The 22,062-nt window shown below is 41.5% G+C and overlaps 4 protein-coding genes across 5 annotated transcripts; 1 reads left to right on the top strand and 3 right to left on the bottom strand.

The window, feature by feature from the left end:
• Positions 1 to 1,634: 1,634 nt before the first annotated feature.
• On the bottom strand, positions 1,635 to 12,886 carry LOC101168437 (NLR family CARD domain-containing protein 3-like). The gene is made up of 12 exons (XM_011483080.3): positions 12,806 to 12,886; positions 10,356 to 10,469; positions 9,632 to 9,745; positions 8,388 to 8,501; positions 8,152 to 8,265; positions 7,986 to 8,064; positions 6,673 to 6,898; positions 4,812 to 6,597; positions 4,548 to 4,721; positions 4,268 to 4,441; positions 2,360 to 2,406; positions 1,635 to 2,277 (listed from the first exon to the last, which is right to left on the bottom strand). The coding sequence occupies exons 2-12, from the start codon at positions 10,466 to 10,468 to the stop codon at positions 1,730 to 1,732; spliced, it is 3,489 nt and encodes a 1,162-aa protein (XP_011481382.1). The 5' UTR covers position 10,469; positions 12,806 to 12,886; the 3' UTR covers positions 1,635 to 1,729.
• Positions 12,887 to 13,329: 443 nt separating this feature from the next.
• On the top strand, positions 13,330 to 18,499 carry fbxo3 (F-box protein 3). 2 transcript variants are annotated; one of them, XM_023964451.1, is made up of 12 exons: positions 13,330 to 13,460; positions 14,564 to 14,653; positions 14,736 to 14,899; positions 15,837 to 15,951; positions 16,020 to 16,224; positions 16,302 to 16,347; positions 16,472 to 16,556; positions 16,634 to 16,756; positions 16,830 to 16,945; positions 17,017 to 17,124; positions 17,206 to 17,288; positions 17,413 to 18,499. In XM_023964451.1, the coding sequence occupies exons 1-12, from the start codon at positions 13,369 to 13,371 to the stop codon at positions 17,569 to 17,571; spliced, it is 1,386 nt and encodes a 461-aa protein (XP_023820219.1). In that variant the 5' UTR covers positions 13,330 to 13,368; the 3' UTR covers positions 17,572 to 18,499. The 2 variants fall into 2 exon arrangements, with proteins under 2 accessions (XP_023820219.1, XP_023820216.1); XM_023964448.1 differs by having other exon boundaries at positions 17,377 to 18,499.
• LOC105355539 (cyclic nucleotide-gated cation channel beta-1-like) lies at positions 17,929 to 19,899 on the bottom strand. The gene is made up of 3 exons (XM_023964453.1): positions 19,160 to 19,899; positions 18,822 to 19,055; positions 17,929 to 18,741 (listed from the first exon to the last, which is right to left on the bottom strand). Exons 1-3 carry the CDS (start codon positions 19,800 to 19,802, stop codon positions 18,593 to 18,595), a joined length of 1,026 nt encoding a protein of 341 aa, XP_023820221.1. The 5' UTR covers positions 19,803 to 19,899; the 3' UTR covers positions 17,929 to 18,592.
• On the bottom strand, positions 19,810 to 21,484 carry LOC111946445 (cilia- and flagella-associated protein 251-like). Its single transcript, XM_023949730.1, has 3 exons — positions 21,409 to 21,484; positions 19,886 to 20,635; positions 19,810 to 19,820 (listed from the first exon to the last, which is right to left on the bottom strand). The coding sequence occupies exons 2-3, from the start codon at positions 20,631 to 20,633 to the stop codon at positions 19,810 to 19,812; spliced, it is 759 nt and encodes a 252-aa protein (XP_023805498.1). The 5' UTR covers positions 20,634 to 20,635; positions 21,409 to 21,484.
• Between the last annotated feature and the right edge of the window lie 578 nt (positions 21,485 to 22,062).

The raw sequence follows: 22,062 nt of genomic DNA, 5'->3' as shown, positions 1-22,062 counted from the left end.
AATAAAGTTGATGAGCCACACAATGAAGCTGTGGGAAAGAGTAGTGGAAGCCAGGCTTAGGAAGAAGGTGGAGATTTGTGAGCAGCAGTATGGTTTCATGCCCCGTAAGAGCACCACTGATGCCATTTTTGCTTTGAGAATGTTGATGGAAAAGTACAGAGAAGGTCAGAAGGAGCTGCATTGTGTGTTCGTAGATTTAGAGAAGGCGTATGACAGGGTGCCGAGGGAGGAGCTGTGGTACTGTATGAGGTCGTCTGGAGTGGCAGAGAAGTATGTCAGAGTAGTTCAGGACATGTATGAGAGAAGTATGACGGTGGTGAGATGTGCTGTAGGTCAGACAGAGGAGTTCAAGGTGGAGGTGGGACTACACCAAGGATCAGCTTTGAGTCCTTTTTTGTTTGCTATGCTGATGGACAGGCTGACAGACGAGGTAAGACAGGAATCTCCCTGGACAATGATGTTTGCGGATGACATTGTAATTTGCAGTGAGAGTAGAGAGCAGGGGGAGCAACAGCTAGAGAGGTGGAGGTTTGCTCTGGAAAGAAGAGGTATGAAGGTCAGTCGTAGTAAGACAGAATACATGTGTCTGAACGAGAGGGATCAAGGTAGAAGCGTTAGGTTACAGGGGACTGAGGTGAAGAAGGTGCAGGAGTTTAAGTACTTGGGGTCAACAGTTCAGTGTGATGGGGATTGTGGAAAAGAGGTGAAGAGGCGAGTGCAGGCAGGTTGGAGCGGTTGGAGGAAAGTGTCAGGAGTGTTGTGTGACAGAAGAGTGCCAGCAAGACTCAAAGGAAAGGTGTACAAGACAGTGGTGAGACCAGCTCTGCTCTATGGGTTAGAGACGGTAGCAGTGAGACAGAGACAAGAGGCTGAGATGGAGGTAGCAGAGATGAAGATGTTGAGGTTCTCCTTAGGAGTGACCAGGTTAGACAGGATAAGGAACGAGTACATCAGAGGGACGGCTCATGTTGCCTGTGTTAGCGACAAAGTCAGAGAAGCCAGACTGAGATGGTTTGGACATGTTCAGAGGAGGGATAGTGGATATATTGGTAGAAGGATGTTGGAGATGGAGCTGCCTGGCCGGAGGGCAAGAGGACGGCCAAAGAGGAGATATATGGATGTCTTAACAGAGGACATGAAGTTGGCTAACGTTAGGGTAGAAGATGTTCATGATAGAGTGAGGTGGAAAAGGATGATTCGCTGTGGCGACCCCTGATGGGAAAAGCCGAAAGAGAAAGAAAGATGTGTATGATTAGATGCACATTTTTTGATAGGCATGTAAGGGGACCCATCAAGATGAAACAAAACAGATGGAGAGCGCTAAAGCAAACATTACAGTGACTATGCTTACTCCCAACCATGTTAGTTAGCAACATGTACAAAAAACACAGTTCCACACTGCTTCATGTTCGCCATATTAGCATATTTTTAAAACCCCCAAACTTGTTTGCAAGTTGCAAAAAAACAGACTGCCATTTTGACAGAGCGCCGTGGGCCTCTCAAAATCACTTTGACATCAGTAAACACAACTAGAACTAATCCATATTTTAGGAACTCTGTGGTATTCTGAAAAAAGTTAAGGCTTTTAGGTGCGCCTTATAGTGCGGAAAATAAGGTACATCTTTTTGTTTTTCTTTTCAAGAAAACTTTACCTACAAATTAATTATCTGATGTCTGTAGAGTCTGAGATCAAGGTCTGAGCTATGCATGGTTACAAGAATACAGAAATTTATTTCAGCTCACACAGGGACACTGAAGAAGCTACATAACCAAACTGAAACCCGACCCTGAAAGCCGGATAGACCGGCTCTGTGAATTTGGTGCTGATGGTGTGGAGGTGAATCAGATCAGATGTGGAGGAGATTTTGTAGAAAGACACAGAGCCAGAGGGCCAGTCTAGATACACCCCCACTCTGTTAGAGTCAGACGGTGGAGCAATTTCTGTCTGTTGGCTGTTGTGGTAAAAAGAGTAGGTGCTTCCAGAACAAAACAAACTCCAGGACTGTTTGTTGCCTCCCAGAATACAGTCAGCATTCTCTCCTTTCCTTGTGATTCCTTTGTAAGTGATTCCAATGCTCACCATTCCCTTCCACTCTACTTCCCAGTAGGACCTCCCAGTCAACCCATGGCTGCAAAGCAGCTGCTGATAATGGTCAAACCGCTCGGGGTTGTCAGGATATTGCTCTTCCTCTTCCACTGCATTCACCTTGCGGTTGTCATCAGACAGCCTGAGGTTTTTGTGAGCAGTCTTTAAATCCAAAGAGAGTCGACCTGAATCTGGAGCAACATGACAGCAATCCAGCGTAAGATAGAAAAGAGAAAAACGTTTTGTTTTCTTTTGTTTTTTAAAATAACTTACACTTCCTCAGGCCAACTGTCAGCATCCAGGGTCCAGCATGGTCCAATCTGAGGACAAAGTACATGCAGGTTAAAAAGTTTCATCAAAAGAAAAATTCTGGAAGTAGCAGACAAATGCACCCAAAACAGAACTCCAACCCCCACACCAGTTGCAGGCTCCACCCACCTAGGATGAGGTATGGGACAAAGGATAAACCCCAAGCAAGTGCATGTGTGTGTTTTGTGTGGCGGAATGGAATGTGTGTCACATATCCCAAAATGCCAACACGCGGCGACCTTACTACAAGTTTGGCAGTAAAATCGGCCTGTGGCTGCACTTTCAGGACATGACAAAGGAATAGGGGTTATCGGAGACAGCAATCGCATTTTTACATGCCGCATGGTTCAAAAGTTCAAATGAAATTGGTCAAATTGGTCAGTGGCTGCCTGTGCACATTTTATTGTCGCGCGGTAGCAGTCCAGTGACAGGCGGGTGGGAGGAAGCCAGCAGCGTAATAATTGACTGAGTCTCCAAGGTCCCCAAAATTGTCTGATGATCGTTTGATTTCAGACTGCCACCCTCCAGCCACCCACCTGCTACCATTCTGGCATCCCTCTGCCACCTTCCAAGTGTTAGAAATTGTATGGTAGCAGAGCGGACACTCGACTCGACTGTTGTCATGGACTGGGGGTGCGACAATGACCAGACTTCAATCTGGCAATCCCGGCCACCGTCGGTTTAAATGGGAAGATGGGATTGATGCAGCACAAAACTCATAATGACGTTAGGACCCCAGCAACTCTGACACCTGCGCATTGGCGAATTGTGGTTGATGCTGAGAAGAATACAAAGAAGACACAACATTGTGCTTGCTGCACTACACAAAGAAGACGAGCAAGATGCACAAAAATGGTGGAGAAGAAGTTGTTAAATGAGGCCATGGTGTCAGCGCAGAGTGTTGCCCGAACAGCATATCAAGAGCAGTCCCCTTCCCGGGACATTTACACATCATCCAACCAGAGCTGCAACCAATCCGGCTGCCACTGCTCTGTGGCCGCCCGATTTTGAAATGATGTCATCCTGCCTTACTGCTGCCTTCTGATGACCATGTCAATGATTTAAAAAAATTAATTTAATTGGGCATCAGCAGCTAATCTTGAAGATTCTGCCGATGCCTCCTCATTGAGCGGTGGTAGATGTATTTGTGACAGTAGCATAATAAAAGTTGTGAATTAAAATTTGACAAGTGACGTTTTTCGTAGATGCCCCCCGTTTGCAGACAATTAATGTCTTACGCATCCTGTGTCTCCAATTTGCAAATAAAAAAAACGATAAAGGGTGCAAACTCTAACCCACCAGCAACCTGCCCTTACACGACAAAGCAAACTGACTCAGGAGGGAACCAACAGACACAAATTACCACACTGGACCCAGCAGTACCCTTGGCCAGTGACACACTGGTCTGCTGCAGCAGACACTGGTCCCCCTTGGCCAGCAGACCACTTGTCTGCATATGTAGGAGATCTCCTACATATGCAGACAAGTACCCCACCAGAGGTTGGACAGAGGATGTCCCCAGCTGCACCCAGAGATACCAACCCTCAATCAAGGTTAGGGTCACATCTCAAAACCTACCAGCCTGCCCCCACACCTGACCATAGGAGTACACCCACCCCATCCAGGTAAAAGACCTCGCCCCCTGAGTAACAGACCAGGCACTCATCCAGGAGAGTGCCTGAAAGGCCATCAGTTGAAATTTCAACTTATAAATAAAAGCTGTGACATTTTCAAGTCTTTAAGAGTCTGAACAGGTCCTTTAGGAGCATTCAAGTAAACTTTCTGTCTCAAGATTTTGCCAAACTGAGGCTAAAATTGTTGGATTTTAATCTTAGGGCATACATGTATGAGACCTTACAGAAATTTCTCTACCTGAGTAGGGTTTTCCGTTTCCTCGGAGGATTCTCCACAGCAGCTTTCAGTAGGTTCTCTCCTGCTACTCCTGGATGGTTGTAGCTTAAGTCCAACTCTTTCAAATGGGAGTTGGAGGCCAAAGCTGAGGCCAGAAATGCACAGCTCTCCTCTGTGACCAAACAACCTGATAACCTGAGCAAACGGACACAAGAAATGCATTAGATTACCTTCCTGTTTTAAAGTTCATTCATATCATCTACTCATGAGCTCAGTGGTGACTTGATACTGAATCACCAACCTTAGAACTTCCAGTCTACAGTGAGGACTCTGGAGTCCTTCTGACAGAAGCTTCACTCCTGAATCTGTCAGGTTGTTGTTACTCAGGTCCAACTCTTTCAGACTAGATGACTCAGTGCCGATAAGTGAGGAGAGCTTTTTACAGCTTTTCTTTGACAGATTACAGCCACTCAAACTGAAAGAAACCAGACAACAGCCACTTTAAAAACTGTGACATTCTAAGAATGAATCAAAACTGAGGTCTTTCTTCTTTTTAGATACTTACAGAGCTTTGTTGGAGGCTTTGATCACTGGCAGTAGCCTCAGAAGAGCCTCCTCTGAAGCAGAGAATTTCTTCAAGTCAAACACTTCTAGATCTTCCTCTGATGACAGTAAGATGAAGACCAGAGCAGACCACTGAGCAGGAGACATTTTGTCTGTAGAGATACTTCTTGAATTCAAGAAATGTTGGATCTCCTCCACTAAAAGATTGTCATTCAGTTCATTCAGACAGTGAAAGAGGTTAATGTACTTCTCCGTGGATTGTTTTCTTTCAATTCTCTCTTTGATGTATTGGATGGTTTCTTCAATGGCTTTTGAGCTACTCTCTGTCTGTGGCAACAGACCTCGAAGCAGATTCTGATTGGTCTGGAGTGAGAGACCCAGGAGGAAACGGAGGACCAAGTCCAGGTGTCCATTGGGACTTTGTAGGGCTTTGTCCACAGCAATCTGATAGAAAACTGTCTTTGTTATTTTAGTTGCTTCAGTCAGTTTTGATTCTGTCTTTTGTTCTTCCATGAGATTGACTCCAGTGGCAGTAAAAGTCACATGGACATGCAGAGCAGCAAGGAATTCTTGAATGCTCAGATGGATGAAGCAGAATACCTTGTCCTGATACAGCCCTCTCTCCTCAACAAAGATCTGAGTTAGCACTCCTGAGTACACTGAAGCTGCTCTGATATCGATGCCACACTCTGTCACGTCAGATTCATAGAAGATCAGGTTGCCTTTCTGCAGCTGCTCAAAAGCCAGTTTTGCCAAAGACTCCATCATCGTCCTGCTCTCTGGACTCCAGTGAGGATCTGACTCAGCTCCTCCATCATATTTGATCTTCTTCACTTTGGCCTGAATCACCAGGAAGTGGATGTACATCTCAGTCAGGCTCCTGGGAAGCTTTTTCACCTCTTTGGTCTTCAGCAGATCATCCAGAACTGTAGCAGTGATCCAGCAGAAAACTGGGATGTGGCACATGATGTGGAGGCTTTGTGCTGTCTTGATGTGGGAGATTATTCTGCTGGACTGTGACTTATTTCTGAATCTCTTCCTAAAGTACTCTTCCTTTTGTGGATCATTGAACCCTCTGACTTCTGTTACCATACCAATAAGTTGAGGAGGGATCTGATTGGCTGCTGCAGGTCGTGTGGTTATCCAGATGTGAGCAGAAGGAAGCAGGTTCCCCCTGATGAGGTTTGTCAGCAGCTTACCCACTTTGGCAGGCTTTTTTGGGTCACTTAGAACCTGAGTCCTGTGGAAATCCAGGGGAATTCGGTATTCATCCAAGCCATCAAAGATGAAGACGACCTGGAAGTTTTCAAAGCTCCAGATTCCTGCTTCTTTGGTTTCAGGGAAAAAGTGATGAATGAGTTCTACCAAGCTAAACTTCTTTTTCAGCACATTCAGCTCTCGGAAAGTGAATGGAAATATGAAGTGGATGTTCTGGTTTGCTTTGCCTTCAGCCCAGTCCAGAGTGAACTTCTGCGTTAAGACTGTTTTCCCTATGCCAGCCACTCCCTTTGTCATCACAGTTCTGATTGGTTCCTTTCTGTCAGGTGGAGGTTTAAAGATGTCCACATGTCTGATGCTTCTTTCTGCTTTACTCAATGCTGCCTCAATTAGTCTGACCTCATGTATTTCATTGAGCCCTCCAGCACCCCCCTCTGTGATGTAAAGCTCTGTGTAGATCTCATTCAGAAGGGTTCGGCTTCCTGTTTTAGCGATTGCCTCAAACAAACACTGGAACCTCTCTTTCAGATTGGATTTCATTTTGGTTTGGCACTCCGGGGCAATGCTTTCTAAATAAAAAACAGAAAACATCAGGTTGGATTTTAAGCAAACTGTTGTTTCAAGGCGGTGTGAAGTTCTCTTACTGCTGTGTAGTAGGTCAGCCAATTTCTCCTGTTTCATTTCCCTCAGGAAGTACATAGCGATCTTCAGAAAGAATGCTCTACTTGTTTGTTTTGGTTCTGCATTATCGCAACCCATCATCTCTTCCTCTTTGTGGCTGGTTGAGGATTTTGCTAAATCTGGTTTCAGAGCCTCGCGGAACCTGTTCAGCTCATTCTTCACAAATGTAGTGATGTTTTCCTCAAGAAGCTGAAAAGCATAAAAGAAATCCAGAGAAATCTGAGTTCCATTGGGTGAACAATGTTCTTTAAATCTCCTTGGCTGGGTCATACAACTGAGTACTAGGGTCATAAAAGAAGAAAAATAAACAAAAATTTGAAAATAAAATCATGTGAATAGAGGTTTTTTCTCATAAACTTATGAGAAAAAAGTCAAAATTTTATGGAGGTAAAAATGTAAAATTACGACAAAAAAATGTCACTATTGATCGTAATTTGTCTTAAAATTATAAGAAAAAGTAAAAAATGTGTGAAAATAAAGTTGTACGATTGCAAGAAAAAAGATGTATGATTATAAAATTTAACAATTTACAAGAGTAAAGTAAGAAGTTTATACTTCAAAGAGTCCACATTTTACAAGCAAAACGTTTTTTGTTTTTTTAATACAATCATAAATATAGCTTTTAAAATATTTCAACAAAGACAATAGAACATTACCTGTTTATTTCTGTTGCATACGATTTAGAGAAATCAAAAGCATATCGCACAAAAGAATCTCGCTGAATCTGGTTTGGCTTACTTGTAAATGTATAACCTTATATACATGAAATTACAACTTTATTTTCAAGTATAACTTTATCTTGTAAAATTAAAACTTTTTAACTAATACCTACATGGTTGTACTCTTGTAAGATGTAGACTTTTCTGTAATGACTTTATTATTGTTAAATCTTGACTTTTCTTCAAACGTTGACATCATTTTTCTCATATATATATACATATATATACATATATTTATAAAAACATTTCTTTTCAGGTAGACCCTAATACTCCGTCATAGTGTAAGATCACTAACAGTAAAGAAAATAAATTTATCAAAGATAAAACCACCAAAATTGTGCATAAGCATTCCAAAACATAAGTCTTTTTTCTTTTTTCTTTTTACTTTTACGTGTTCACTTTTTAAATTAGATTTTTATATTTAAAATTAAAAATTAAAATAGAATTTTAGATTTACAGATGCATAAATATTTTTGCATAACCTAAAACTTTTTGACCCAACAGAATGTAAGCAAATCCTCACTGAGAGGTTTTGTATAATTTTGTTCTGCTCCAACCTTAAAGATGGTGTCCAGCTCTGTTTGATTGTACTGCTCAGACTGTCCTCTGAGCATCTCTGGTCCCACCTGCTCCATCCTGACAACACAAAAGAGACATTTTTTCTTCCTGTAGTCGTAATCCATGTCAATATGTGGAATCTGACTAATGTGGACTGAATCTCACTTTGTTTCAGGGAACCATTGTCCATCTTTAAAGTTTAAAGGATAGCCTGCAGATTGATCACTTTTTATGGACACAGAGCTTGGTGCTGGTAAGTGTTTCTCCTCATGAGACACCCTGGAAAGATAAAGAGCAAAGATGATAACTTAATTATAAATATTCTAAAGAATGAATCTGGTCTGCAGTTCTTGTCCTCCCAAAGTTGATAGGATACAGATTTATGTGGACTGAAAGTTCACCTTGTTTCAGGTAACTGGTGTCCATTTTTACAGTTTAAAGGGTAGTCGGCAGATCGATCACTCTTCATGGAAACAGTGCTCATTTTGTCGGGAGCTTTCTTCTGTTGAACAACACTGCAAAAACAGGAAAAGATGGTTGAAAGGTTTGAGTACTTCAGTGATTGTAGAACTCATTTTTCCCAGGCCCAACACCTATGGTCCAATGGGTGACAAGTTCTATCATGAAGCCAGGAATATAGAACAACAAGAGATGCCTTGACATGGGGCAGGTAAGCACCTATTGGCCCAGTTTCCTTTAGTGGGAATTGGGCAGATGACACTGAATTACCTTACTTTAAGCCAAAGGATGGATCCCAAATGGTCACATTTGTTGAATTTTAATAACAAAGGTGATTGGTGCAACAACAGCCGAATTGCGAGAGTATCTGATTCAAATAGTTGGACTAGGTGCATTACATTGTTTGGAGTTTTGAACCGAAAATTTTCAGAAGCTAGACACGGGAGTTGCTCATGATTAGAGGTTTCGGTTCGGGGTGGACTTGCTCATGGTCCCCCAGCTCAGCTACCAATGGACAGGCTCACTGGACAAACTGGTAAACTGTCTCCACCTGTTGGGGCTTACTTGAACAGTAGGTCAAGGTACCCAACCTCTTTGGAATCTCTGGGAAAGTGCCCCTAAATGCAAATGGGATTCTATTGTTGGACTTTACATTTTTCTTTTCATACTTTTGTACTTCATACATTTCATACTTCACATTTTGGCCACTAAAACATTAGGTACTAACACAATGGTGTATTTTAGTTAACTTCTGGCTAAGCTCATTGCCATGGAGTCTAAAACTTTTATATCCAGAACATAATCAACCAAGTGCTGAGAGTCTGGAGACATTGAGTGTAAGTGGACCACGCCCTCCACGTTATTGCCAATTCAACTGTTTGGAGCTGTAGCCATTGTCAGGGGAGCAACCCATGAATCCGGTGAAGAACTTGGGTCTGAAAGGAGATCCTGTTGAGAAGCTCAATACGATCTTAAAAGAAAACCAGCAACACTGATTACTAAACAAGAATGTGTTGAGGCTGCTCGAGAATCTGTTCTGAAGGTGTCTTAGAAGCCCCCCCCAAGGGAGATGTTCCAAGTATGTCCTGTCCTGACACCTGGAGGGGCAATGTTTAGCTCTATTTGGTCTGCAACTCCTATCATCTTACAGTTTATGGGAAGCTGATGAAAAGAAACTCAAAATCACCTTGTTTCAGGGGACTGGTGTCCATCTTTAAAGTTTAAAGAATAGTCTGCAGATTGATCACTCTTTACGGACACAGAGCTTGGTGCTGGTAAGGGTTTCTTCTCACGAGAGTTTCTACAAAAGACAAATGGTAGTGAAAAATACAATAAATTTCCTTTTTTAACTTGTCCTGTCTAACATCTGAACAAACAGATGAAAGCTGAAGGTCTTTAGTGTTGGACAGATTTTGCTATTACAATAGCAAATATATATGTATATATATATATATATATATATATATATATATATATATATATATATATATATATATATATATATATATATATATATATATATAGATGTGTGTGTGTGTGTGGGTGGGTGTGTGTGTGTGTGTGTGTACATTTTTCTTTTTACAGAGGGAAGAGAGAAGGGAAAAGTGTTGAAGAAACAAAGAAAAAAAGAGAGAGATAGAAGAAGAAAAAAGAGAGGGGGAGAAAGTAAGGGGATATGGATGCCAAGTTCTTAATGTGAGTAGGTTGTGATTATAAGCTTCACAATGTAGCTACACAATTTATGCCAGATCTGCATCCAAGAGTGAAATACTGAGACAAAGATAAGTGAAAGATATTTGTCCATCAATACACTGTGGGTTTTAATACACAAAATTCAGAAGAATTATAAGTCTTGAGCCCCTTTTCTCCCACAGTTTGTGGAATCTGACTAATGTGGAATGAAACGTCACCTTTTTCCAAGGATCTGATGTCCATCTTTAAAGTTTAAAGGATAATCTGCAGAATGATCACTCTTTACGGACACAGAGCTTGGTGCTGGCTTGTGTTTCTTCTCCTTAGACATCCTGGAAAAGATAAAAAAAAGTATTGGATGATGATATTTTTAGAATATAAATCTGCTCTTGAGCTTTATTCTACCATGAATATAAATTTGGGGAACTGATGTCTTTACTCATTGTATATTATGTATTCTAGTTTGGAGGCAGAATATAAGCTTACTGACATTACTAGGTAACCTGTTTGTCTCATTTGTGAAGCGAATGCGGCTGTAAATAAAGCTGATTGAGCAAACTACCCCTAGTTGCAGTGTGCAGACCGAGGCGTGGCTCAACGTGGGCAGGGTTAAACGTATTGTACTCCGCCACTGTATGTGATTTTTCTTCGTCACCGCAATAGTCGTATTTTGCCTCACATTTTAAAAGTTTGCAAGTGCAATATTGCCACTTAAAGGATTCGGGAGTGTATCCTGAGATGATTAAACTAAGGCTCGCCTTATGCATTTTTTTTTAATTCAGGAAAAGATTTGTTATTTGGATTTAGGATATATTTTATCAATAAATTGATACAGTTTTTTTTTAAACATGATAAAGATAGTGCTGTGAAGTACTGTCCATTGTAATTCACTATTTTTGTAGTCACGTGATTTTAGTTCAGTGTTTTTATGTTTACTTCCTGGTTCATTGGGAGCACTTCCTGAATCATCCTGTGGACCCATTTATTGATTTGCTTTAAGAGGCTTGTCTTAAACGTAAAAGGTTTTCTTTTTGTTTTGTATTTTTGTTCACAAATTGCCCACATTGTATGGACGTTTTCCTGTTAGAATTGGGGGGTATTTTTAGTTTTTGGTACACATGTAACAAGTAAAATAAATCTTTAGCCTGTGTTTTTTTGGTTTGAATTTGATCAGGATTTTGGTTTAATGCAAGGGGTGGAGGCTATGTAGGCTTATTCCCTGTCATACTGTCCCCAATTGATTTATTTTGCCAGAAGAAAAGAAATAAAAAGAAAAGAGCCTCATTGACTTTCTTTGTGAACAGTGGTTTATTCTTCTGAAATACATAGGACTTTTAAAAATGCATTATATGTGCATTATTTACTTTATCTCTTAATAGTTTTATGTTCATTAAACTGTGATTGTTTGCTAGATAAAAAGGAAACTCTTGAGGTGAATAATTCAGGTCAGATTTAGATCAGGACATTCTAAAAGAGAAAGAGCTCTTTGTTGTTGCAGGAAATGTAACTTTATTTTAAAATGAACATCATAAAAACCTGAATCATAAAACTTTTACAGCTTTACTGGAATCTAAATGTTGCATCATGCAGGAGGGAAGTCCTGCGAGAATGGGGTTTGCTACTCTGGTAAATAGCCATGAAATGTCATTTATATTTGAAAGATTAGTTTATAAACTTAATAGTTACAGTTTGCTCCACAGTTGGTTGAAAAGTTTGATATTGTAGCAACCTAAAAGAAATTAACTTCATGGTACTTTTATGAAACCAAGTGTTTTTGTTGAATGGGAGCCTTTCTGAAGACATTCTCACCTGCTCTCTTTTGTGCCTGGAAATCATGACTGGTTTTCCATTTTGAACCTCCACAGCACTGAAGCCTCATGATATCAATGTTTGTTTGTCTTTTTACAACAGTTACTCATTTATGTTTTGTGATTTAAATAATAAAATGAATATAAAATAGCATGAATTAAAAAAATGGACAAAATAAATTTAATTTAAAAAAATCAACTAAATTTGTATGCTTAGTTCTATAAAATGTGTGCATTAAAGCTCTAGACTTATTGCAATGGCTTAGACTCAGGTCCAAGCGCCAATAAAAACAGAAACCATCATAATTTGTGTTAGAAAGTTAAACAAATAGCCCAATAACCACATAGCAACACTAATTTTACACAAACAAAAGATGAATTTTTTGTCTGTATTCATCGTTTACAAATACATACTGTTGGTCTTTTTTATTATGTTGATTAGATTAGATTAGATTAGATTAGATTAGATTAGATTAGATTAGATTAGATTAGATTAGATTAGATTAGATTAGATTAGATTAGATTAGATTAGATTAGATTAGATACACTTTATTCATCCCACAATGGGGAAATTCTCTTATCTTCAGCAGCAAATAAGACATTCAGAAATACAAACAGCAAAGAAAGTGGCCTTCATAGAGGATAAAGTGACCTTCAGAACAACATAATATATAAATAACATTATAAAACATTATTATAGATACTCTATGACAAAGTAATTTAAATTTAAACAAAATAATAAAGTAAAAATCCACAGCAAAAGCAACCGTTACAGAATAAATAATAAATGAAAGCTTTTGTAACTCTATAGACAACTTCGTTTTAACCTAAATGTGACAGCACAGTTTGATCTCCTTTACCTTCTTGAAATGCTCGAGTCTCCGCTTGGTCTTCAGTTCATGCTTGTTTTCATCCAGTCTGCTCTTGCTTATCTGAAAAAGGTTTTCAGTTCCTTCAGTTTAATTTGCTGATAGTCAGAATCTAAAGGGTAAAGGTTGTTGTTGTGCTGTTTTTATTGGTCCCAATAAAACAAAAGTCTGTTGTAAACATAAAACACAGGTCAGTGCTTGGTAAAATGATATGCGGCATTTACAAGAATACTTCTTTTTAAAAATAATCTTTTCTACCCTTTTCTGCCTGGTTTAAGGCCCACGGTGTTTTACAGTCACAAGTCCCATTCCACCTATCTCTACAAAATTTTACACTAAAAGCGCTGAAAGGGAGTGTCAACACTTTATGTTATTATGGTTCCTATCAGTGTGTGTGTGTGTGTGTATATATATATATATATATATATATATATATATATATACACACACATTTTTATGAATAGCTTCTTTCCAACGCTAGGTGGCAGTGTTCACGTCACCCATGGTTGTCCATTAAAAGCTACCTCTAAGAAGAAGTGAGGCTACGGCTAACAATGGCAGCTTCCTCGGAGTTTGAAATGGACCAGCTTCCTTCAGACCCACTTCTGCACATATTTACTTACCTGAGCTATAGAGACCTGGTCCAGTATGTATGCAACCGAATTCTCCGACACACAAAACAGAACGGCTGTAAACAACCGCTTTCTTCTAGCTGCAAAACAGAGACGTCAACAAAGTACCGCCGCCGTGAGGCAGCAGCTCCATAGCTTATTAGCATAGCTGTTATGTTGTGTTTTCTATTTTAGATGGTTAAAAACAACGCATTTTGCACTTGTTTTCATAAATTACGAATGTGAACTAATAACAGGGTTGAATGTGCGGGCATTGTGGAACTAAAATAGCAAATTTAAAAAGAAAAACTTTATAAATAGTATACCTTATCTCGATAAATATATTTCCTTGTAGCTAGTTACGTGCTAACAGCTGCTGGCAGGTTGTTTACTGTTTGTTAACAAGTACTGTTTTCAATTCGTAAACATTTCTGTAAATTAGAGTAATAATAATAATAACCAGCAACATTTAAGTGACAGTAAACAACAGTTTGTGTCACATGACTGAATGTAAAGTTTGAATAGTTTTCACAAATATACTGCATGATTAATAACTACACAAAATTATGCTTTTTAAAGATCAGTGCTGAAATGACCTGGAAAAATATTTAAACTGAATTTTATTGTGTATTTTACTTTACTGTAATGAAGATTTTATGTTCTACTTAAAGACCCACTCCAATGAAAATTGTTTTTTTTTTAACATGTTTATGACGGACGACACGTATAAAGAAAATTGACATTACAATTACATTTCTGAGCATTTCTTTATGCAAATCGTTGTGAATCTGAAGCAGACAAAAAATGCTGTTTGAAAAAGATCTTATTTGTACGCTGGGTGGGGCAAAATCTCCCCGCTCCTCTCCATTCAGATTCATGCACTGGCAGACAAATAGATCCGTCTACGTCTTTGTTTTCCTCATCTGAGCTCATCTGGGTCAAAACTGTACAGATGGATGATTGCAGCATAATCATAATTAAAAGACCTCTGGGAAGGCTTTTACAATAGATCAAAATATGATTGAAGTGGGTCTTTAAGGTATTTTTTGAAAGCTGTAGTTTACCTGTGTTTAAGGCGAGTCATGCACAGAGTAAAATTGTGTATGTGTGTTGTGTTTTTTTGCTGGTGTGTTTACAGCTGCAGCTTTGTTAACCGGAGGCTGAACGAGCTCTCCAAGCACAACCTGCTGTGGAAGTCTCTGTGCTGCCAACACTGGCTGCTGACAGAGTGAGTTCCCTCCCGGCAGTGCGCTAGCCCAAACCCGGCTCCGGCTCAACACCAGCGCTAAGCCGTCTCGTTTTACTTTCAGTGCTGACCGCCTCCAGAGTGGCCTCTCCTGGTACTGCCTGTTCAAGCGGTACTACTCCGACCTGGGCCGTTACATCCAGCACTACGCGGTGCTGAGGAAAGCCTGGGAGCAGCTCAAGAGCTTCCTGCAGCAGCGGTGCCCCCGCATGATCGCATCGCTCAAAGGTGGTACTGCAAGAACAAACGACCCAGGCTTTAATCGCACAAATACGAGTTACAGAACAGTGTTGACATAATGCAATGCAGAGGTTGTAGAAGGAAGGGGAGAACTTTGACGCCTGAGGAACAATGGGGTGTTTTCCACTTAGGGCACTTTATTAGCCGTTTTTATGTGGTGTTTTAATCTACAATTCCAAAATCCAGGGCCCTGGAAATCCCCTAAAAGTCTCTGTAAAAAAAGTAGTGTGCATCGATTCTGACTACATTGACAATTATTGACCATAATGCATTACGTTTGGATGATTTGTCATTAAAATCTATTTAAACATCCAGGTTCTCATCATTGCAACATAGTGGATTCATAAATAGTCTTTGTAAAATTTAAATATTTATCAGGTTTTTACTTTAGGGAAATGGGTGACGGCACAATTGCCGTATTTAATCAAAACACAGTTGTGAGCATGTGTCCAAATGACCTTAAAACCCAGAGGAAGTCCAGAACTATGTGGTCTTTTGAGGGCTATGAAGTAGTGAGGGCATTCTGACACAGTCTATAGGTGGTTGATTTCTCCAACTTAACCATTAAATGTGAAGAAATCTTCCATAATGTGTGCTTTTAGGAAAAAAAATCTTCTTGAATTTACTTCATTTCTAATCTAACATTGCCCAAAATAGCACCAATCTTAGTAATGAAACAGCTGCCTTCAGAAATGCAATTTTAAGCTTCATTTTCTTTATAAATTTCCTCTGTCAATGAGAAAAATGCCACATGTTAAAAACCATTTTCATCAGAGTGGGTCTTTAAAGGTTAAATCACACTTTGGCTCATTTTGTAATCAATTTTAAACATGTTTACTCCTTTTTGTTTTTTATTGATCTCAAATGTATTCCATCGTCGATTCTTTAGCCCTCTTTGAAACTGTTCTGTCTTTTTTTTTGGTAGAGGGCACCACAGAGGCGGAGCTGAACGACATTGAAACCCAGATTGGCTGCAAGCTTCCAGATGACTACCGCTGCTCGTACCGCATCCACAACGGCCAGAAGCTGGTGATTCCAGGGTCGGTATCTGGAGTGCTACGCCGAGGTGGACTCCGCTCCTTGTGACCTCCCTGCCTTTTGTCACCAGGCTCATGGGGAGCATGTCGCTGTCCAACCATTACCGCTCGGAGGTCCTGTTGGACGTGGAGACGGCCGCTGGGGGCTTCCAGCAGAGGAAAGGCATGAGGCGCTGCCTGCCGCTCACCTTCTGCTTCCACACGGGCCTCAGCCAGTACATGACCCTGGACCCCATCGAGGGTCGCCGGATGGGCGAGAGCTTCTATCCCTGCCCCGTTGGTGCACTTCCTGTTCTCTCCGAATAAAGCAGTAAAAATGCCAACGCTTTTTAAATTTAGATTTCTATCTCCAGGATCAGACCGCTCAGGATCCAGCAGCCATTGACATGTTTATCACAGGTCTGAAACATCGGTTTTCAAAACATTCCCAGTTATACCTGGACTTGATTCTTTTGCTAATTCTAGTCCTTGTTTTTAAAAAAAACAAAAACAAAGGCTGCAGTAACTCAGCATTTCATTTCAGGGTCTAGTTTCCTGGAGTGGTTCACCACATACGTGAACAACGTGGTCACAGGAGAATATCCGATTATCAAAGACCAGATCTTCAGGTAAAACAAGCGATTCGCCGCCCAACCTCACCTGAACGATATCAGACTCTCACAGCTTCCATCCCCTCTTCTTCCAGGTACGTGCACGAGAAAGGCTGCGTGGCAACCACTGGTGACATCACCGTCTCTGTCTCTACATCCTTCCTGCCGGAGCTGTCATCCGTCCATCCGCCGCACTTTTTCTTCACTTACCGCATCAGGTACCGTCATTCGCCCCCCAAATGCAGATGTCTTGTTGTGATCGTTCTGGTAGTGAGGAGCCTCCGCTTTTAGAATAGAAATGTCCAGCAGTGCCTCGCGTGAAGCTGCCTGCCAGCTGGACAGTCGGTACTGGAAAATCACAACCTCAGATGGAAACGTGGAGGAAGTTCAGGGCCCAGGCGTGGTCGGTAGGTCGCCGCGGCGCCGAAAGTTGTCCGCACGGCTGAAACCAGCTGCTGAGTAGCTGTGTTGTTTGCAGGTGAGTTCCCGGTCATGACGCCGGGGAAGGTGCACGAATACGCCAGCTGCACCACCTTCTCGACGCCGTCGGAGTACATGGAGGGTCACTACACCTTTCACAGGCTGGGTGAGGCTCCGCCCACCTGCAGCTGTCAACTCAGCAGTCGACACCGCCTTCCTCAGCCGCTCCCGTTTTTTTCTCTTTCAGCCAATAAGGAGGAGGTTTTTCAGGTGGCCATCCCCCGCTTCCACATGGTCTGCCCCACGTACAGAGAGCCAGAGACCAGGACGGTAAAAGATGCATTTTTTTTAAATCCTCAGTCAGATGTTGAAAAAAGGAAATACTTCGTCGTATATTTTGTTTGTTTTTCTGCTGCAGAAGCAGTCAAACAACTTAATTTCTACCTTCAACCAGGACAACGACGGGGAGTTCTGCAACACCGATCACCGGGACAGAGGCAACGACGGGGACGATGACGACAGAGACGACGACGACGACGGAGGCGACTTCAGCAGGATGAGAGAAATGAACATGGCTGTTTTGGAGGGGGCGTGGTGCCCCCGACACATTTGAGCACCACTTGGGTCGTCAGTCTGTGGCTTGACGAATGAGCAGCAGAGAATTCTGGGTGGAGTCACTAACAGAAAATACCTTTTCTGGTTGTTTTTTTTGAGTCAGTCTGACAAGCGAGGAATTTAACCAGCAGCGAAGAAAGAGGTTTGCTGAAGACAAGACCTGCTGTTTTCTATGGAAAAAAAACGATTCCTTTTCTGTTACAGAAGCAAAAAGTCTGCTTGCCCAGCAAATATTTCAAAGAAACAAGCAAGAACTATTCCCAATAGAATTTCCTTCAAACAAACAAACAAAAGCCAAAGTCTGGTTCCCCGTTTGACACAGCGAAAGAAGCTTTTGGACACACTTCAAAAGTAGTATTTTGGAGGCATTTCTTGATTTATTCACACAAACATTTTTTCGTTAAAAACAATTTATTATAAAAATCGCTAAGATGAGCTTGCAGGAGTCTACAGATTTTAAAGGAAGTGTGCAATGTTCACCAAAAAGGAAGCTTAAATGGTGAAATGTTTTGTTTTTTGCTTGAGATGATGAGGTGTATTTCGCCCCCTGCTGGACATGCCAAGGACTTGCCAGTACATTAACTTTTCTTTTTTTTTAGGAAAATTGTTTAAGGACTCATAATATATGCACGGGGGACGGAGGGGTTGTGATCATATGGAGGAGTTTGCGGTGTTTCTGGTTATGTCTGGTATTTCTGGCTTTATTGTTATTATTTTGTTAAAAACAGGCTCAGTGTGTCACTGAATAGGATTTTTTCAGGTTTCAGCAGCAGGATGACTCGCTGTATTGACTTGATTAAAGAGTCAGAGTCATGTGACTCTGGGTTTAACTCACCACTAAGCTGATATTTTTACACAAAAAAGTCTTTGATGCTACGTGGTTCCTCTAAAATGACTTCAATAAAAAAGTTAAGCTAAAAAGAGAAGTTCTGATTTCATATCTAGAGACATAATTGTGTTTTTCACTCTAAAAGCAGACTAAAAGTTAAAATTTATCAGAAATCTAGAAGGCAGTTTAGTTAGTCGTCGTCATCTTCATCATCTGGCTCCTCCATCTCCTTCCTAGAGCTCCACTGCCTCCTGGCGGCTCGGGTCTCTTTCTTCTCCTCCTCTTCTTCGTCATTGTCCTCCTCCTCACCTCCAGCTCCCCTGACCTCCCCGCCCTCCTCTGAAATTAAAAAAATAAATAAATAATAGTAACTGTTTCAAAGCATAATTTTGATGTGCTTTAGCTTTCATCTAATGCACCTGTAGGAAACGGCCATCTCAGCTCCCGGGCGTTGCAGCGGCTGCAGTGCCTCTTGAATCCGCCCAGGAACTCCGAGCGGAACCAGCAAAAGGGGCAGGCGTAGCGGCCCGGCCGGTGCGCCTGCCCCACGTGCTTCTGCAGGCGGCTGGGCAGAAAGAAGCTCCGCCCACACTCCTTGCAGGAGTACGGACGCTCCACCTCGTGGCTACGCAGGACATGGCTGATGGCAAAGCCTTCAGTGGCAGACAGCGAAATGTTTAATTAAAAAAATAATAGTTTTGATAGTTTATAGTAATAGTTTTGATCAACTGTTTTGTGCCACTCCTCGCTAGAGTACCTTTGAGTTTGGTCTTCCAGCCGCAGATAAGGCACACAAAGCGACTGGACGTGAAGCGGATCACCTTTGCCGTCGCCTTCATCTCCTCCTTCAGCATCTCCCCACTCAGCCCGGCTCCCTCGTCCTCCTCGGCCCCGCCTTCCTGCATGTGGCTGGTTGTGGCCGCGTCCCGCTTGATGCCCCGGTTGGCGTAGGCTTTGGGGATGTTGTGCTTGCGCACCATGTGACTGATGGCGACAGACTTCTGCCTGTGACTCCAATTGCAGATCAGGCAGCGGTATCCGCTGACCTCCATCAGCTCGCTTTTCTCCCCTTCGTCTTCTTGCTTAATGGTCACCGACTCTGGCACTGCACCTTCTTCCTCCTCCCCTTCACTGCTTCTCTTTTTTTTGAGAGCATCTTTAGATCCTTCCTCTTCTTCACCCTTTTCACTCCCATCATCCCCACCTTCCTCCACCTCCCCTTCACCACTTCTCTTTTTTTTGAGAGCATCTTTAGATCCTTCCTCTTCTTCACCCTTTTCACTCCCATCATCCCCACCTTCCTCCACCTCCCCTTCACCACTTCTCTTTTTTTTGAGAGCATCTTTAGATCCTTCCTCTTCTTCACCCTTTTCACTCCCATCATCCCCACCTTCCTCCATCTCCCCTTCACCACTTCTCTTTTTTTTGAGAGCGTCTTTAGATCCCTCCTCTTCTTCATCCTTTTCACTCCCATCATCCCCACCTTCCTCCACCTCCCCTTCACCACTTCTCTTTTTTTTGAGAGCGTCTTTAGATCCCTCCTCTTCTTCATCCTTTTCATTCCCATCATCCCCACCTTCCTCCACCTCCCCTTCACCACTTCTCTTTTTTTTGAGAGCATCTTTAGATCCCTCCTCTTCTTCACCCTTTTCACTCCCATCATCCCCACCTTCCTCCATCTCCCCTTCACCGCCTCTCTTCTTTTTTAGAGCGTCTTTAGATCCCTCCTCTTCTTTAACTTTTTCATTCCCATCATCCTTACTGCTTCTCTTTCTTTTAAGTGTGTCTTTTTTGCCCTCCTCTTCTTCACCCTTTTCCCTCCTATCATCCTCCCCTTCCTCCTCCCCTTCACTGCTTCTCTTTCTTTTAAGTGTGTCTTTTTTGCCCTCCTCTTCTTCACCCTTTTCGCTCCCGTCGTCCCCACCTTTCCCTCCGCCTACCTCCTCCCTCCTGTCCATGCAGTGTTTGGTGATGATGTGCTTGTACAGTTTGGTGAAGTCGCGGCAATTGAAGAAGCAGATGGAGCAGTGGAAGAGCCGCACCCCGCTCTGGTACATGAGGATGTTGCCGAGGCGACCCACAGCTGTGTCATCCAGGTGGGTGGGGTGGGAGGCAGCCAGGTGCGATAGCAGGTGGGCGTGGCTTTTTGAAAAACTGCCACAGTGGGGGCACTGGAGGTGACCCACAACCCCGCCTCCCACCTCACCTTGTGTCTGCATGATGACAGGCATGTCTGAAAAGAAAAAAAACATCTAGTTTCTAACAGTCTACTTTCTTCTAGAATCTAACTTTTTAAATAAATAAACAAAAACAGCTGCTATTCATATATGAAAAATAAAGCTTGGTGTTTGAAGCTTATGAAACATGATATTTAATTTGTTTTCACGATTTCCATTACCACAAATCCTAAATGCCTATTAATAAACTATTTTGGTGGGCAAATGGGCACTTTTTCATATTACTAAGCTATTCACTCATATTAAACATTAGATCTGATATTTAAATCAAAGCTGAATTGGGGAAAACTGACTTTGTGGCGCATCTTTAAACGCCTGAAAGCTTAAATCCGACCACAGAGAGTGAAAAACGATTTAACGGAAACCTAGTAGCCAACCCTGTTCCTCGTGGGCTACCGTCCTGTTTTTTTTAAGCTAACGCCTAACCCTGCTTCAATAATTGCTGCTCACCTGGATCAGGTGTGTTCAGTCAGTCAGAAACTGGGCTGCTTCAGGCCAGCTGATCAGAGTCTACTGAAGCTGTGTAGCTGCAAAACAAGCAGGGCGGTAGCCCACGACGAACTGGGTCGGTGAACCCTGATGGAGCCTTAAACTTGAGCTAGCATAACAATAAAGAATACAATAGCCTTTTGCTTTTCTTTTTTTAACACACACGCCTGAACCGTGACTTCCGGAAGTTGTGTTAAAGCTCTTAAGCTGGGAGGGAAGTAATATACAGATACAGATATAGATATGCAGTGCAATTTAAAGCTTTTAAAAATCAAAATACTTGAACCGCTCTACTCGTCCTGCCAGAGGCAAATGTACTCTTCCGTGTTTACCTTCCGTGCACCCAATCAGCTTTTTCGTATCAGAGGAGTGACCAATCAGAACCTTCCGGAGGAATTCCTGTGCAAACAGTTATCGCGAGACGTAAACCGAGCTTTGTTTTGAGTCCCTCATCCTATGCTCGGGTACTGGAGAAAACGGAGAAAGATATCATTAAGAATGTCCGTTTTTGTAGATTTTGTTATGGAAAGTTAATGCTATCATTATAACATTACTATTGTAAGTTTAAATAAAAATAGAGCAGGCCCAGCAGCCATATTTGAAAGATAATTGAACGTTTTTTTTTTAAAGTATAAAATAAAAGCACAGCACCCATTATCGTTAAATATTTTGAATGGAATTTGATATTATCATCAAAATAATATTGCCATTTATATCAATTGATTTTGCAAACATAGGAGGAGACCAATTGGGATTTTATTTTATTAAATGTAATTTAAATTTAACTAAAATCTTTACATTTTTGTCATAAAATAAAAACTTAACGTGTTACATCCTAAAAACATTGAGCTCAACCTTTAATTAAATTTAATAAAGAGTTGAAAGTAGATGTATTGTGGTGTTATATATTTATAACGCTTTTTCTCTTCATACT

This window comes from Oryzias latipes, chromosome 2 (assembly GCF_002234675.1).
Source record: "Oryzias latipes chromosome 2, ASM223467v1".
Taxonomy (NCBI): Eukaryota; Metazoa; Chordata; class Actinopteri; order Beloniformes; family Adrianichthyidae; genus Oryzias; species Oryzias latipes.
This window is presented reverse-complemented; position numbering and strand designations above follow the sequence as displayed.

Coding starts and splice junctions, on each gene's coding strand:
- LOC111946445 (XM_023949730.1), bottom strand. CDS start 20,633: ATGCCTGTCATCATGCAGACACAAGGTGAGGTGGGAGGCGGGGTTGTG.
- LOC101168437 (XM_011483080.3), bottom strand. CDS start 10,468: ATGTCTAAGGAGAAGAAACACAAGCCAGCACCAAGCTCTGTGTCCGTA. Junction 8,502..9,631: donor CACCAGTCCCCTGAAACAAG/GTGATTTTGAGT, acceptor CTGTTTTTGCAG/TGTTGTTCAACAGAAGAAAG. Junction 2,278..2,359: donor GACAGTTGGCCTGAGGAAGT/GTAAGTTATTTT, acceptor ATGTTGCTCCAG/ATTCAGGTCGACTCTCTTTG.
- fbxo3 (XM_023964448.1), top strand. CDS start 13,369: ATGGCAGCTTCCTCGGAGTTTGAAATGGACCAGCTTCCTTCAGACCCA. Junction 13,461..14,563: donor AGCTATAGAGACCTGGTCCA/GTATGTATGCAA, acceptor GTGTGTTTACAG/CTGCAGCTTTGTTAACCGGA. Junction 17,289..17,376: donor GAGAGCCAGAGACCAGGACG/GTAAAAGATGCA, acceptor TTTCTGCTGCAG/AAGCAGTCAAACAACTTAAT.
- LOC105355539 (XM_023964453.1), bottom strand. CDS start 19,802: ATGGAGGAAGGTGGGGATGATGGGAGTGAAAAGGGTGAAGAAGAGGAA. Junction 19,056..19,159: donor CTGGAAGACCAAACTCAAAG/GTACTCTAGCGA, acceptor CTGCCACTGAAG/GCTTTGCCATCAGCCATGTC. Junction 18,742..18,821: donor GAGATGGCCGTTTCCTACAG/GTGCATTAGATG, acceptor TTTTAATTTCAG/AGGAGGGCGGGGAGGTCAGG.